Below are 16,629 nucleotides of genomic sequence, written 5' to 3'. Positions count from 1 at the left end.
CAAAAGTCATGGCTCCCCTCCTTTTGCCCTGTCCCCCAGTGAATCCGAGCATCCTTCCCCTCCCCGCCCTCCACCATGCACAGCCTGACTTTGGTGAAAGGGTAAAAAAAACAAAGGTAAGCACCATTTCTCACATGTGACAGAAGGTAACTCTGCAGGGATCTGGTGCCTCTCTCCTGACATCCTGCCCCCCTGCCTGTGCCCACCTGTCTCAGCTCCCCCTTTTTCCTGTTTCTGCAGCCGGCCGCAGCGGCAGAGACGGGAAGCGCACGGCGAGGTGCACAAGCAAGGCAGGTGAGCACAACCTGCAGGAGGCTGCTGCTGGCCCAGGGCTGGCAGCCACACGCCCATGGCTGGGCTGGGGAGGGGAAGAGAAAGGGAAAGGGAAAGGGAGCACCATTCAGATGTGCCAGCTCTCTTTGGGTACTAACCGTGCCCTCAGCGGGATCCAGCAGGTCCCAGAGGAAACCCCGCTGTCTGACACTTCATGGGGGTGACAGCTGAACCCATGGCCATTGCCACGTCCACTCAGGCTTCCCTTTCAGGTTTGTGTTGCCTGTGTTGTGCCAGTGGGTGCTCTCCCTCCAAGAATCCCTTGAGCTCCTTCCATGGGCTCTCAATCATGCCGCTCGTCCTTCCCACTGCCAGTGGCAGGGACAAGGCCCCTTCTGAGCACAGTCAAACCTTCTCTCACATGTTTGTTAGCCACTGACCTGCTAATTTTGCTCCTCCGCCTTGGACAGGCACAACTCTTCCCTAGTGTACACTCCCAGCTCTTTCAGAGGCTGAACTGAACCTCGAGCAAAAGCAGGGGCCACGTTTTGAAGTGCCTGAGGGATAATTCATGACTAGAACTCACTGATGGAAGTAGACTACTCAAACCTCTTAGCAATTATTGAACTTAGACTAAGCATATTTCTAAGATACTTTGAAGTCCAAATGAAGAATTTGAGAGAGGAGTCGCTGACACCACCACTGGCCTCTATTAGGAAGTTCTTGTATTGGCTTCTTGTTAGACAGCTTTCAACAAGTCTTTGAGAAGTATAGCATGGCTGAGCATTTAGGAGAAGCTTTATCTCAGGAACAAATTCCTCACCCAGTTTCTTTGTCCACCTGTTTTCATTTGATCTATTTCTCACTTCTCTTGTGTATACTCAGACGAGTGCCTCTCTGAGCATGCTGTCTTTTCTAAAATCAAGAACCAGCAAAACCTTTCCTCCTTTTTTTGAGCCTCCTGCCACCCAAGTGGCTGGTGTGCAGCTGGCCCTGGGGGCAGCAAAGGCTTCCCCTAGACCAGGGAGCACCCAAGGAGCTGCTGCCATCCCAGCCAAGCACTGGGGCACTGAGCAGCAGTTTGTATTTCAGATGTGGAAGGGCATCAGAGCCTCCTCTGCCAGTATTCGGTGCAAATCCAACAGCTTCTGGAATTGCCCTCCCAGGCTCTTTAATGCTCAGAGACCTCCCAGGTCTGTAATGCTGCTTTTTATCCTTGATGGAAATCTGGGGCAGGAGCTAATCGTTTTGTCCCAAGTTAGGGAAGGGCCTGCCTCCTGGCCTGGTTCCCAGGCTGTCTCCATTTTGTTCCTGGGCAACAGCCAGTAGCTTATTTGATATATTGTTTCCCTAATTCCTGGCCTCACACACGGCCATAACTCAATGTCAGAGTGCCTCCCCCTCTCCACTCATCCACACATACTATTCCACACATTTTAATGACTGTCCCCAAACTGCTGCATGTAGAGAGAATTTTACAGAGACAAAAAGGCACCAAACAGATGTTTTCTCTGGGCTAAACTTATCACAAGCTGTATGCTGAGTGCAGGAACCAGTTTTTAATCACATGCTGCCAGCCACTGCCACAGTCCCAGGGTCAGGTCCAAGGGGGGGATGCTCTCAGCAGTAAATGGAGTGGAACAAGGGTGAACTTCTCTTGGGCACTGCTCAGGGCTCACAGCTCTGCCTCTCTCCTCCTGGCAGCCCAATCTTAAAACGAAGCCCTGACATCACCAAATCTCCCCTGACGAAGTCAGAGCAGCTGCTGCGAATAGATGACCACGACTTCAGCATGAGACCAGGTTTTGGAGGTATGAAATGTGCACATTTGTCACTGTTCCTGTTTTACACTTATTTATACTGTAACATGTACAGTCATACAGAAGCAGATGGGCTTTTCTGTCTCTAATTTCTGTTCTTTTGAGTTGTGAGCTCATGGCACTCTCAGGAATAGAGGTTAAGTGAAACAGCCTTCTGGATGAGCAAAAAGCATACTCAAAGGCATGGAAATGTGATTAACAGGCAATATATTATTCCTGCTGGTCAGTGATACTTTCCTCTGATAAAAATCTGCAAATACACCTTATGGTTATTCCTGGATGATGGGGCAAAGTCTAAATTTTTGTCTTAGAGTGACCATACATGTGCATAATCAAATGATATAAATGACATACTGCACTTAATTCATCTATAACCCAAAAGAAAACAGTTTGGCTGCCTGTGTTACTGCTTGCTCACAGTTTTGTGTGCTAGGGGAACCTAAGCTTTCAGGGAAATGGATGAAGCAGAACATGCTTCCCTTCAGCCCATCGGATTAGAGAATGTTGTAATTTATCTACCCTTTCTGGCTGACAGATGGTCATTCAAATCCAGGATACCATAATATACTCTGATGAAAGAAGATTTTATTGCTAAATGCTCAATATACCAAATACCAGCGTGTTCAATTAATTTAAAAACATTTCAGTTTCACAGCAGTTCACAAATGTGAGCATTATTTTACTTGACAGCTCTCCTGGACTGTAAGAGGTATATGAGGGACTAGCCAAAGCTTGGAGAAGGGAAAAAAATTCAGAATCCCTATAACATGGGGTCACAGTTGGATTCTTCCCCTCAGGAGCCTCAGGCTCAGTGGCACATGCCTGTCTTCTGCAGTGTATCCCCTCGTGTCACCCCTTATTTTCCACAGCTCAGCACTGAATCTTGTGAAAGTCAAATGGACATAGTAGCTCCCATGGAATTTATTAGCCTGCAAGGGGAGCAAAAGCGAGGGAAAATCCCCCCCATTCCCTCAGTTGGGCCACTACTGGTCTCTCAGCGAATGGATCCTCTTTCTGTACTCTGTCTCACCAGTTCTGGACCCAAGCATTATAGCTAAAAACAATTAAAGTTACTTTTAAATTTTGAAGGGACACATGTAGGATGACACAATAAAAAGAGAAAGTCATTAGTGGGTCAGTATCATTATTTACTTTAATTTTTATTAGGAGATTTTTGTTGTGAATTCCAATAATTTGTACTTTCTATTGGTTTACTGTTGTTTCTATTTTAGACTGAATATCTGTTTCTATCTGTAAGATAGCAAAGTCAGAGGATTTCTTTGTCTCACTAGGTTTGTACTTAGTGAATTCTAAATTCATTTTTTTCCCCTAGGCCCTGCAATTCCTGTTGGGGTAGATGTCCAAGTTGAAAGTCTGGACAGCATTTCTGAAGTGGACATGGTAAGTCACAGATGGGACATCTGGAGACTCAAACTCTGCAGCTGCCTGGGTTTGTGTCCTGGGTTTGAACACTGCCAAGGACAAGCACTCCACAGCCTCCAGATGCAGATTCAGGTTTGATCAGAATCTGCCAACAAATACTTCTACTGACCTCACGCTACCATTTAGTGGCCCTGGAAGCAGAAGGAAGAAATCTGACACTTTCTTTTTTCTAGGACAAAATGATAAAACATTGCCAAGATTATCTCAAAGGATCTGGATATCTCAAAGGATTCTTAAATAGTGATAACACACTTAAAAGCTCTGGGGAGACCAATGAATGTGTTTGTTTTAAGGTACTTATGTGCTACAGATATATGTCACTTTGGACAAGTTCTGAGGTAGTCAGGGGCCAGAGAGCACCCAAGGAAAAGGGGGAATGGCTTTAAACTGAAGGAGGGTAAGATGTAAGGAAGAAATTCTTTACTCAGAGTGTGGTGAGGCACTGGAACAGACTGCCCAGAGAAATTGTGGATGGCCCATCTCATTCAAGGTCAGGCTGGAGAGGGCTTTGAATATCTTGATTTAGTGGAAGATAGCCTGCCAATGCCAAGGGTTTGGAACAAGATGGTCTTTAATCTTCTACAACCAACAGTGTCTCTCAGTAACTCAGGTGTTGTTTTGGAAGAGAAAAAAATCACTCCCCAATACAGAATATATTTTAAAATGTTTTGACTTTTCAACCCAATTATCAAGCAGCTCTGAAGGTTTCACGGGAAGCCCAGATTCTCTGTGCTCCTAATTAACAGAGGGTTAAAGAGCCTGCACTGACCTGCTCCCATGGCTGGGCCAGGAGCAGGGCTGTGTGGCTGGCAGACACACTGTTCATGCCAGACTCCTCTCACTGCAGCTATTTCAGCTCTTGTGTGGGCTGGGATATCTGCAGTCATCTGACCTCGGGGGTGAGCATTTCCCCAGAACCAGGGACCCCTTCTGCTGACTCCCTGACTCCAGTACTCTTGGCACCTTACAGCTAGCCATGGGTATCCTGAGCTTTCACCTCTTCTGGTTGAGCAGAAAGCTTGTGAAGGTGGCCAGAGCGCCCTAAAAAGTTTTGAGACTTGAAAGCAAAGTGGAAGAAATAACGTCGAAGACTTGGAAGTTAAAGAAAAAAACCCAAACCCCCAAAACAACCCCCAAATCAAACAAAACCAAGACAACAAACCCATTCTTTTTTTCTTCTCATCAAACATTATGATCTTGAATTAGTTCCCATGGCTTTTGAATACTGCCCCTGTTCATGTTGCAACACTCATCAACGTGGGAAGACCACTAGATGGCCTTGGGTTAAAAAAAAATCAGAGTCGATTTTGGCTGTTAGTAAGATAATAATGGAGAAGATTTTATATTTTCAGAATCAATACTTTTTGACTCATGCAGCTTTATTGAAAAATGCCATGGTGCTTGGCAAGATCATGACGTGCTTTTTAAACAAAGACTCATCAGTGACAGAGCTCCTAATTCTGTACTATTTAAGCTTGAGAAGGGAGTTGTGTCTGAGCCCAGTAAATCTAAATCTATCAGTAAATCTCTGAAGAACAAGCAAGCTGCAGCTGGTGATGCTCCTTGCAGCCTGGGGAGTGGACGTGCCCTGAGGAGAGGTGTTTTACAGTTCATGGCTTGTCCCAGAGGGGAGCAATCACTCTGTTCTGATCAGGTGTAAGTTGTGACTGTTTGCTGCAGGACTTCACCATGACCCTTTATCTGAGGCACTACTGGAAAGATGAGAGGCTGTCCTTCCCCAGCACCAACAACCAGAGCATGACCTTTGATGGCAGGCTGGTGAAGAAGATCTGGGTCCCTGACATGTTCTTCGTGCACTCCAAGCGCTCCTTCATCCACGACACCACCACAGACAATGTCATGCTGCGGGTCCAGCCAGATGGGAAGGTACTTTATAGCCTCAGGTAAAACTGCATTCAGTCAATGCAAGCTATTAGTGGAAAGAGAAAGTGGCTTAATTGATTCCTCTATTGTGTTTTTGCATGAGTTCATACAAAAGAAAAAGGTATAAAAGAGAATGGATGTGCTGGCTATCCACAGACATCTGAGTGCCTGTATGAATACAATTAAGTGCCTGTTGTAGAAAGCACAGCTTCTGTGCCAGCATTGTTGGTTCCATCACTGTCCCTTCCCCTTGTGGGCATGACTAGCCCCTGTTCCTGTTGGGAAACTGCACTCAGACGTGGCAGTGCCTTGGAGCAGCTCCATGGGGGCTAGCAGGCTGCAATCCCTATGCTACACTCTAAATAAAAGGGCAGTGTCTGGTAATAAAGAGAAGCCCAGGGAAGCTATAATTATCCACCTCACTACACAGCAAAGTCTCTAGGCTTAGCAAAATGTGCAGTTGCTATTCTTGAAAGCAATAATGAAGAAGCATAAATTATACAAAGTGCCAATTTATGAGAAGCTAAAAAACACAGGGGGCGTCCTTCAGCATGTGAAGTGAAAAGCTTCAGAGGAGGGGTATATAGCTCCTCCCATGTATGGTTAGAGCAACCCAAACACTTAGTTTGTCTCTTGCTGCCTTTTGCTCACTTTTCATTTGAAATCAAAGAAAGCTCCTTGCATGTGACATTTTTGGTAAACATTGCTTTGTCATCTGGCTGAAGGGATGGTCCCAGCCCTGGCTTTTTCTCTTATTTTCCAAATAGTTCATCAGTTGACGCAAGTCCAAATGTTTCTAAACTGGGATTTTAGATTTGATAGTGATAAGTAACACCTTCATGCTTGGAGATGGTAAGTGAGGAGCATCTGTGTCATGATTTAACCCCAGCTGGCAACTAAGCCCCATGTAGCTGCTGGCTCACTCCCTCCTGGTGGGAGGGAGAAGGGGATTGGAACAGTAAAAGGCAAAAAAGCCTCATGGGTTGAGATAAAGACAGGTAATTAGGTAAACAAAAGCCCCATGCACAGGCAAAGCAAATTAAGAAATTAATTCACCACTTCCCAAGGGCAGGCAGGTGTGCAGGCACCCCCAGCAAAGCAGGGCTCCATCACACCTAACCTTCACTTGGGAGCAGGAATGACTTTATACCAAACTTCCACCCCTCCTTTCTTCCCCCATTCATGTGCTGAGCATGATGCCATGTGCTGTGCAATGTCCTTTTGGTCAGCTGGGATCAGCTGCCCCTCTCCAAACTCCCTGTGCACCCTCTGCCTCCCCCCTTTTGGGCTGAGGTGAGAAGCAGAAAATACTTTGATGTTGTGGAAGCCCTGCTCAGCATTGATGAAAATACCTCTGTGTTACTGACACTGCTTTCTGGACAAATCCAAGATGTATTCCCACACTGGCTACTGTGAAAAAAAAAATAGCTCTGACAATCGATTTGTCAGTTTCTAAAAGAAAATAAAATCTGTGCTTCTGTTTTACTTGGCTGCAGCTCCATCTGCTTAGAAAACAAGTATTGCCAAAAGACCCATAAAAACCTATTAGAAAGGAAATTTCTGTACTATATTCTGATGCAAGAATGCCAACATCACCTCCACAATGAAAAAAACAAAATACTTGGTAAATAAAAAAAGCATCAGGTGATAAATAATATATTCTGAAGGACAAAAAGAAGGAAAACCTGAGTGAAAGGAGATCAGTATCAGCAAGACTCACAGGCTTAACTAGTGAGAAAGTTACACAAGGCACTTCTTGTGGAGATCTTTAGGAAATGTTGGTACTGGCAGAGGTGAAGCTGAGCCTGCCACAAGGTGAGGGGGTAACTTCTCAGCCTGCCAAGGTGTTCCATGATTGTACAAAAAAAGTCAAGCAAAGAAATTCTTGATTCCCTAGGACGCATCAATTTGACAAGAATTCTTTTGTTCTTTGATATTTTTATCTTACAGTTCATTTGAATTCATAGCCTGAACATTGTTTTCCTTCTCATTATGAAAGATTTTTCTTCACTCAGCAGATTAAACAAGGTTCAGGTATTCTTTAGGCCTTTGCAAAGTTTGACCAGGTCCTGAGTCCAATAAAAAAGGACAAGAATATAACATAATATTCAGCTATAGCATGCCTGCCTACACACTCATTTAGCTGCCAATCCTCTGCATTGCAAGCATTTAGGGTTATCTAAAGATGGGAACAGGAGGACATCAAACTACTCAGATCCTCCACAACCTTGTGCTTAAACAATTGTCTGGTACGAGGTGGTAGTGAATGCCTTCAATGGCAAATAGGCAGAGTTTCAGTAAGAACAAACAGGTCATTACTGCTGTCTGCCTTGCTGAATGCCTTTGCCTCCAGATTGTATTTTTCTTTGATGTCTGCCTTTTTAGGGTTCTTTTGCCAGAAATTGTTTTCTCATCTTGGAAACCACATAGACCTCACTGGCACCTAAACTTCCAATTGAGCCAAGCACTTTCACTCAAAGGCTAAATCCAGACAGGAAAGCAACATCAGACAGAACCCACTCGTGCAGAAGGACTACTAACATAAGGGATTGCATTGTATTTTTATCATGTGACAGATGTCTCTCTACCACTAACCTTTCTATAACTTACTGATTCTTTCCCCAATATTATTAATACTTTTATTTTCATTTACTTCTCTAGTGTACAAACCAGTTGAGTCAAGATTTATGGTTACTTCTGGTTCAAAAGGCAAATGATGCTACTAAAAATGTGATAATCAGACTATAGCAAGGCCAGAGATTTTGACTGATGGGCCAGAGCATTTCAGTGGTCACTGTTGCATTCCAGCTCCAGCCCTGTGCCCTCTGGTGGCTGATTCACTTGTGTGATCACTGGGTTCCCACTGAGCAGCTGGAAATCCAGTGTGTGCAAGGAAATTACCTGCATCCCTCATGGCACTACAATTGCTTTGATAAGTGCAAATTGTTTTATTATATAAAGTATCTGTTTAAAGGACAGATGTCTTTCAGATATTTTTGCTGGGGAATGGGGTGTCCTTTTAGCCCTTTCTCATTTTCTTCTCCAATACTTTCATCATCTAATTGCAATTTGTAATGGCCTAATTTTCCAGTCTTTTTTTTTTCAACAGTAGTTTACTGAGAATTATAAATGGCTTTAACTAAAGTGGAATGGATTTACCTGAATCAAAGGAACTTATTTTCAGTTGCATGGTGCTGGCTGTAGTTGTTTAATGAAAGACCAAACTCACAGTTTGACTATTTTTCAGTCACATAAGGAGATGAGTTTTTAATGGAGTTATTTTTATTATTCCTAGAGTTACAGTAACAGCAATGTGCAACATGGATTTTAGTCGCTTTCCCCTGGACACACAGACATGTTCCCTGGAGATTGAAAGCTGTGAGTAAAGTGGAGATGTAGGGGAGCCAAGGGGACCTCATGGGCACCCAAACTGTGTTATACCAATAATTAGCTATACCAATAATTAAACTGCTGCTACATTCATGGGAGCTTTAACCAAAGTCATCAGATTTCAACACTAAGAAAAAGCTCCCTGCCTGTATTTTGTTACAATAATTAGATGGTCTTTGTGACAAGTGTTTTTAAAACCAGCTGTGAGTGGCCAGGAATGCCAGCCAGGCTGCCCCACTGCCACCCACCCCCTGGGGCCCTGGGCCACTTGCCTGCAGGTCACCAGTCCCCATCAGCACCTGTTTGCCCAGGTGCCCTCAAACACATGGATAAATGGCCATACAACCTTCACGACACCATCTGCTCATCCACAGTGGACAAACCACAATGGGGAAGTGACATTAATTGCCTTCCTCTTACGCTTCTTAGTCCTATTTCAGATAAACCCAGTTTATGCTCTTCCTCCCAAGTATGGTGCACATATGAATTGGCCAGATTTCATGTAGCAACTTTTTTAACTTTTGGCTTTTTTGACTTATTTTCTTCTCCTTCTTAAGCTTGCAATAAGAAATGACAATCTTAATTCTGCTTTAATGCAGTTAATCTGTGATTTTTCTTCTCCCTGTGTGAAAAGAGCTGCTACTAAACTCATCTGAAAGGATTAACTTACTTCTAAAAAGCAAAAGTAATATTCATGTGTACATCATAGGCAGAAAGTTTACCCTAGAGTTTTTTCTCCTGCATCCCTCAGACCATTGATGGATTGTTCCTCTATCACCCCAAGCAGGTTCTTTCTGCTCAGGCTCCTTTCCTTTGCTTTTGATTTTAGGAGGTTTACAAGAAAGAATTTTTCAAGTTCTGATTCAGTCAGTTTTCTTGACACACATATAATGTGTGTAAAACTATGCTTAGAGAAACAGGAGGGTTAACAAAATGTACCAGGCATCAGGCCTGAGGGCAGGCAGTGACAGTGAGCTAGTCCACTCCTTGCCACAGCCATCCCCAGCACCTTGGTGGGGCATTGGGGAATTTGAGCTTTTCATCTGGGAGCTCTGAGGGAGCCAGGAAGGCTGTGTGGGCACACCCTGGGCTGTGGGGGTGGTAGCAGCTGTCTCAGTGCACTGTCCTGACTTTGCTCTGCTTCCCTAGATGCCTACACTGAAGATGACCTTATGCTCTACTGGAAGAATGGGAACGATTCCCTAAAAACAGATGAGAGGATATCGTTGTCCCAGTTCCTGATTCAGGAGTTTCACACCACCACAAAGCTTGCCTTTTACAGCAGCACAGGTGGGCAACCAGAGCACCTGCCAGAGCTGGGGGAAGAAGGGGTGAAAAGTGTCTCTCCTGGCCTTTGCCATATGGAGGATTGCCCACTGGGGTTCTCTCTGTGTCCCATCAGACCTGCCACTCTTCTCTACCAAGTTGGTTTTCTCTGCCACACATTTCCATCTTAATGGTCATGCAGTCTGGATCTTCAAGTTTTAAGTTGAATTAAACTCTCTGTTGCACAGGTTATATTTCCTGGGAGATATCAGCCCTAGAGAGGCTTTGACTTCAGTAGTTGGTTCAGTAAGGACTTTCTTCTGTAAACTGCAATGATCTGCAGCCATTAACTGTGTTTTGATAAAAAGCAGTCAGGCACATTTCCCCTGGTGCAGCAGCAGCCTATCTGAAAGCAGTCTGATGTTGGTGTAACTTTTCTTTTTCATTCTCTCTGTTTCACAGGGTGGTACAATCGCCTCTACATAAACTTCACTCTGCGCCGACACATCTTCTTCTTCCTGCTCCAAACCTACTTCCCTGCCACTCTCATGGTCATGTTGTCCTGGGTGTCCTTCTGGATCGACCGACGGGCAGTTCCTGCCAGAGTCCCGTTAGGTAAAAACAATCTTGTGTCAGCAGAGCTAAGAGACAAAGGCTGCAGCCACAGCCTTGAGCATTGGGGTGAAATCCCCAGTGCCATGCACTGCCCCTGTGCCTGCCTTGAGGCACAGAAATCAGCTGTGCCATACACGTGTGCCCCAGGGACAGGGCATGTGTCCCCTCATGCTGCCAACTCTCCTCCTGCCCTGCTGTGCCAAGCAAGTTTGCCTTCCCTGTTTGCACAAGATGCGCCTGGGATGAATCTGAGAGCAAACATCCCACTCTGCTTTTATTGCTCTAAACAGAGACAGGGCATGTGTACAGCCCAGGTGTCAGTATCCTTCAGAGACATCAGTGAGACAGAAGGTGAAAATCAGTATCAGCAGCCCTGACAAAATTTCAGTTTATGGAGTTTTGCTAGAGGAGGGAAGTAGGAGGTAACTCAGCTAAATTGTGCTGTGCAGGTTAACATGTTAAATGAGTTTGCACTGCAATGTGAGGGATTCAGCTTCCCCTTTTGCAGCATCTTTCTGAGAGATGAGGCCATAAGTCACAGGAGTCACCATAAGAGCAGAACTGTGATATGGACATAAATCTTCTTCTTAAGTGGATGCTTTGCCCTCGGCAAAGTGGTGTTTGGTTTTTTTGCACATTCTGAACTCAAGCTTGCTTCTTCTTATTCCAGGCAACACGCCTCAGGATTTTATTTATTCTTAAAATCGTATTCCTCAGTGGAGAGAATATAGAGAGACAAAATAGAGATGGCAGTAGGGTACTTTTTCATGTCTGAATTTAGAAACAGCACCCATTGCCTCAAGACATCGTTAAAAGAAGCATAAGGGTATGGGTCAGGGTTTGCAGAAGATGTAGGCACTGCCTTAGCAGTATTTTCAGCACCTAGATACTCCTGTGATGTCAGTCCTTTGTGCTTATATACATAATTTCAACTTCCAAAGTAATCACTAGTGGGACATAATTAGTCTCTGAAATGAGAGGGGCTTGCAGAGGCTCTCACAGCCAGGGTGATGCTGAACTGCAGGGACTCCTGCCCTTGCTCAAGTGCTCATAGTGCTCGCCCAGGGTGTGATGTGGGGCAGCACTGCCTTGTGGGCACACATTCCCTGCTTTTGCTCCAGTGAGGGCACAGACTAGGTGTGAGAGTCAGCTGGAGACTTCTGTGATTTCTCATGAAGCAGGACTTCCCAGGAGAAGTCTAGCATACAGAAAACACAGGGCAAACAGGAAAAAGCAACAGCTTCACTTGTGTCCATTCTGTGGAGGGATTGAACTAGAAGCTGAGATACTCGGAATTGTAGAGTCACAGAATATCTTGAGTTGGAAGGGACCTATAAGGATCATGGAGCTCAAATCCATGTACTTGTACCCCTCCATGGACTGTCCTGAGCCTGGAATGGGGTGCAGCCAGCACAGGGTCAAAGTGCCACTGCCTGGCCATAGGCTGGGAGGCTGGTGGTGTGGTGAGGAGTCACACTGGCAACACCTGAGACCAGAATCAGAGCTATGCTCACCAAATAGACCAGAAAACACCAGCTACAAACCAGGGCTGCCTGGACCCTCCTCAGGCAGTGAAACTCACTACCCCAAAGTGAAAAAAAATATTGCAAGGTAAATTTAGATGTCAGGAAATTGTAGCAACTACTGTACTTGTGATGAAGAGTCTGGTTTGAAATCACCTCATGGTCTCTTCTGCTGGTCTGTTCCCAGGGATAACCACCGTGCTGACCATGTCCACGATCATCACTGGGGTGAATGCCTCCATGCCTCGTGTTTCCTACATCAAAGCAGTGGACATTTACCTCTGGGTCAGTTTTGTGTTTGTCTTCCTCTCGGTGCTGGAATATGCAGCTGTGAATTACCTGACAACAGTGCAAGAGAGGAAAGAGAGGAAACTGCGGGACAAGGTGAGGTTTTCCATCTCCAACGTCATTTTATTGCCCCTGGGAAAAGGTGTGGCAAAAATCTGGAAATGTTCAAAGATTTGCAACTGCAGTGCATTGCCCTCAGCTGCCTGTGGAAAATACAATGTGTGCATAAACACACCAGCAGTGAGGCATGGTGGGTTATAAAGATTTGCCACTCAGCCCACGCCCAAGCTCACTCCTCTTTCTTTGGAGTTTGAGCAGCCTAACTCCCTCTAGGTATAGTCCTCCACTGCCTGTGTAGATAGGATGGGTCTTAGGATTTTACCTTTAAATATATTTTTTAATAGATTTAAATGTGTGGATAGAATCAGTTGGATTCTGCATTTTGCATTTCAGATGATGTGACAGCTATTCCCCACTTTTTCTATGCACATTCTAAACTTACACAAAGGTCCCATTTTCCCATTCTGCCCTTTTTACACTGAGTTTTAACTAAAATTTCAGCCAAGATCTCTCCAAACGGGGCAGGCTTCCATCGAGTTTGCCTATGTCTTCCTCTGATTTTTCTCAGCTGCGAGATGCAGGTCCAACATTTATTGACCCCCTGACACCTGTGCCTAAGCCAAAGGAGCTTTTCCACATCCAGCCCTGCTCCCTCCCTGACTGCACTTGTGCCTTGCAGACATGGAAGCAGAGATGGAAAAAGCTCCTGCCCAGCTCCAGGGCTCTGTTCTCCCTTTTGCATCCCTGAATCCCCCGGCCTTTCCCCCCTCTATGGATGGAAGGAGGGCAGGGGTGCCTGTGACCGTGTGGGCACAGCTCAAACCTCGCTGCCCTGTCTGTGCCCGCAGCCGGCCTGTGCCTGCAGCCTGCCTCAGCCCCGGGCCATGATGGTGGACGGCAGCTACAACGACGGGGACGTGAACGAGCTGGGGCACTTCATGTCCCACGAGGACGGGGACAAGCAGGACCGCATGATGGTGCAGCTGGCGCTGGGCTCGGAGCGGGGCTCGGCCAGGAGGAAAAACCAGAGATACGTCAGCATGCGCATCGACACCCACGCCATCGACAAGTACTCCAGGATAATATTCCCTGGGGCCTACATTCTATTCAATTTGATATACTGGTCCATTTTTTCATAAAGATTCCTGACTTCTGTAGTCACAGAGCGTTGTGACATTAAATGACATTAAATGAAAGTACAGTCTCATAGGCTAACAGAAAGAAAGTACAGAATTGTTTTAATTGGAAGAATGATTTTTTTCCAGGATTTAATTTTTTTTTAATTAGAAGCAACTCATCTGTGGCACAAATAATTGTGAAAGTTTCACATGTCAGCAAAATATAGGATATAAAATCTAAAATTTTGTACTTATTCAAAGATGTGCTATGTTCCTTCTTGTGCCTCACAGGCCACTGTAAACTATTTTAACAAGTGACTATAATTGCCAGTTGCTTATATATGGTGCATCCTCCATTTCGTGCCCCTGAAATCCTAATTCTCTGAGTACCTGAGTGCATGCATACATCTCTCAGCTCAGCAGACTGACCACATTCAATACTAATAAATACAAGAATATGAATATACTTGCATGTTTGCAGGATGAGGTGAGAAATGGTAATTACAAACACAAAATATCCAGTACTGGGAAAGGCTTTGGCAAGGTTATTGACGGCTACTTCTTTCACAACTTAATGCATGACTCATTAGCAGTACTGCACTGACAAGTCCATGTAGCAATACTTTCAGACTTGTATCTTAATAGTATTTAAAACATGGAAATATTTCCAAACTGTCTTGACTAAGTTTTTAAAGTACAAGTCGCAATGTACATTTAACAAGGAATGAACAAAAGCCAGACTTCCTGTAATGCTGACCAAATCCTCTGGCAAACACAGGAGCTCTCCTTGGATCTGCTTATTTGGGTCACTGGCAGTTTTGCTCGAGTTTACTGGGAATGGGTTTCTCTACAAAGTGATCCAGTGAAAACAATCTGTCATCTATGAAAAGTATCCCACACTACTTCAGGAGAAGCCTCTTTCCTCTGATATAGTCTGGGCATTACCAGCCTGTATAAGCCTGAAAACCTGTTGCAGCCTGCAATGCCAGCAGTAGTTGTACTCACTTCCAGGAAAATCTGGGTTCACCTATTTGTAGTAGAACCATAATAGAAAGGTGCTCAAAGCTAACAAAGCAATAGTAAGGACTTTCCAAGAGATACCATGCCAAAACCTTTGGAATGAAGTAAGAAATCAACTTCCACCATAAGACAGCAGCTCTACTGCAGACACAGGCACAACAGAATCTGCTTCCATGCTGCATTGTCCCCCAGTATCCTGCAGTCCACCATGCCCTCAGAGAAGGCTCAGCACCTTCCAAGGCAGAGCAAGGGGACACAGCTGGAGCTGGGGCAGTTGGCATTGACATAAGTCCCAATTCTTCAAAACACTGTCTGCAGAGCAGCCAGCCAGCCAGCATACATTCCATGGGGAAAAGGCAGAATCTGTAATACAGAAGTGATGAAATAGTTCAGAAAAACAAGAATCAGTTGAATGGAATCAGGGGCCTTTACAACACCAGCAGCACCAAAGTTGTCTCAGAATTGTGATAGTTGTTTTGCTGCTACGTGATAAACACCTGTGTTCACAAAGCTACCTGAGGGTTTGCAATCACAGGACTTTAAACACACACACTCTTTTGCACACAATTGCAGAACTCATCACTGCCTGCACAGCAGATACTCTTGTGTTTTGCAGGTAGAGCTGCTCTGACCAACAAACCAAAGCAGTTGTGACTCCAAAAGGAGAGTGAATCTTCTTAGGTGACACCTGCCCTGGCCTGCCTGTCCTGTCACTCTATCATCAGGTGTGTGACACAGTCATTGCAGTTGTTTGAACACTGCTGGTTGTTGTTTTTATTTCCTATGTAAATAAATGCTACATAAACACACTCAGCATTTCTTAAAACTGCAAAAATTGTGACCTGAATAAATACCTACACTTATCTCACACAGCCTGCACTCCACAGGTAAGGCAGTAAAATCACAAAAGCTAAAACTCATTGGAAAACACGCTCACCCATAAGATAGTTCTACTGATTTCTATAGGTTGTTTTTTTCCACATGCACATATACTTTTAAACTTTGTTTTATCAAGTTCCCTTCGTATCATATTATTCTCCTGCAAGTTCTTTCAAGAGATTGTAAAAATGCCTTTTTTTTTAACCTATAAACACTTCAGTCAAATGAAAATAGAAAGGTCACTCTGGCAAAAGCAGATAAAAGGTTGACTACCAGGTTTGCCCACCCCACTTTATTCCATATTCTGATGGCACCTTCCCTCACAAATAGCTCCAAGATTTCTTAGGCAAACTTGCACAGGAACGTATTTAGATTCTCCATATTGCAAGAACCCATTTATTTCTACAGTTTAGGAACAGCATGAACAGGAGTGCCAGATTTTATAGTAAGCTCTTCAGCTCCATAAGAAGCTTAATGTTCTGTAGTTTGTTGCAGTACAGTACAGTCCTTTATAGGCTCATTAATCTCATACTACATACATTATTTGGCATCTGATCAGTACATTAAAGGAGATTTTGAAGATACAAATGGGAGCTGGAGTTCTGAACCCCCTGGCTTTCAGTGGGAACCTAGTTTCTAACTTCCCATGTGATTTTTCAAAATATCCCTTCCAGCACAACTCCCTAAACTGATTCCCCAACCTCAGTGTTTGGATTTACACTGTCAAATTACTTGTGTTTTATTTGGGAAACTCTAGTGCCTTTTCAGTCTTATATAAATGTGTATATACATGTATTCTATTACTACAGGATATGTCATATACAGTCAGTGTTTGCTATCAGCAACTGTACTCATTAAACGTATTTACATATGCACTTTTTTGGCTTTTAACCTTTCACTGTATAGGTTTTGTATCCAATCATTAACACTCTGCTCCTTTCCACTTCTGCAATAAATCAGAGAGGGTTTGCTTGCTTTTGTTTGTTTCTAGAAGCACTCAAAATCACAATAAAACTTCAAATTTGTACAGCATTGTGTGTTCTCTGCCTT

The 16,629-nt window shown here is 44.4% G+C and overlaps 1 protein-coding gene across 1 annotated transcript in view; it reads left to right on the top strand.

Moving 5' to 3' along the window:
• GABRR1 (gamma-aminobutyric acid type A receptor subunit rho1) overlaps positions 1–16,610 on the top strand; it is a 29,572-nt gene extending 12,962 nt beyond the window's left edge. The window contains exons 2-10 of the mRNA XM_079297965.1: positions 241–294; positions 1,978–2,084; positions 3,427–3,494; positions 5,217–5,440; positions 8,716–8,798; positions 9,960–10,100; positions 10,539–10,691; positions 12,402–12,598; positions 13,411–16,610. Coding sequence (XP_079154091.1) covers positions 241–294; positions 1,978–2,084; positions 3,427–3,494; positions 5,217–5,440; positions 8,716–8,798; positions 9,960–10,100; positions 10,539–10,691; positions 12,402–12,598; positions 13,411–13,701 — 1,318 coding nt within the window. The 3' untranslated portion in view covers positions 13,702–16,610. The remainder of the gene's footprint in view (positions 1–240; positions 295–1,977; positions 2,085–3,426; positions 3,495–5,216; positions 5,441–8,715; positions 8,799–9,959; positions 10,101–10,538; positions 10,692–12,401; positions 12,599–13,410) is intronic.
• The last annotated feature ends 19 nt before the right edge of the window (positions 16,611–16,629 follow it).

The sequence above is a fragment of the Erithacus rubecula genome (assembly GCF_903797595.1).
Source record: "Erithacus rubecula genome assembly, chromosome: 2".
Classification (NCBI taxonomy): domain Eukaryota; kingdom Metazoa; phylum Chordata; class Aves; order Passeriformes; family Muscicapidae; genus Erithacus; species Erithacus rubecula.
This window is presented reverse-complemented; position numbering and strand designations above follow the sequence as displayed.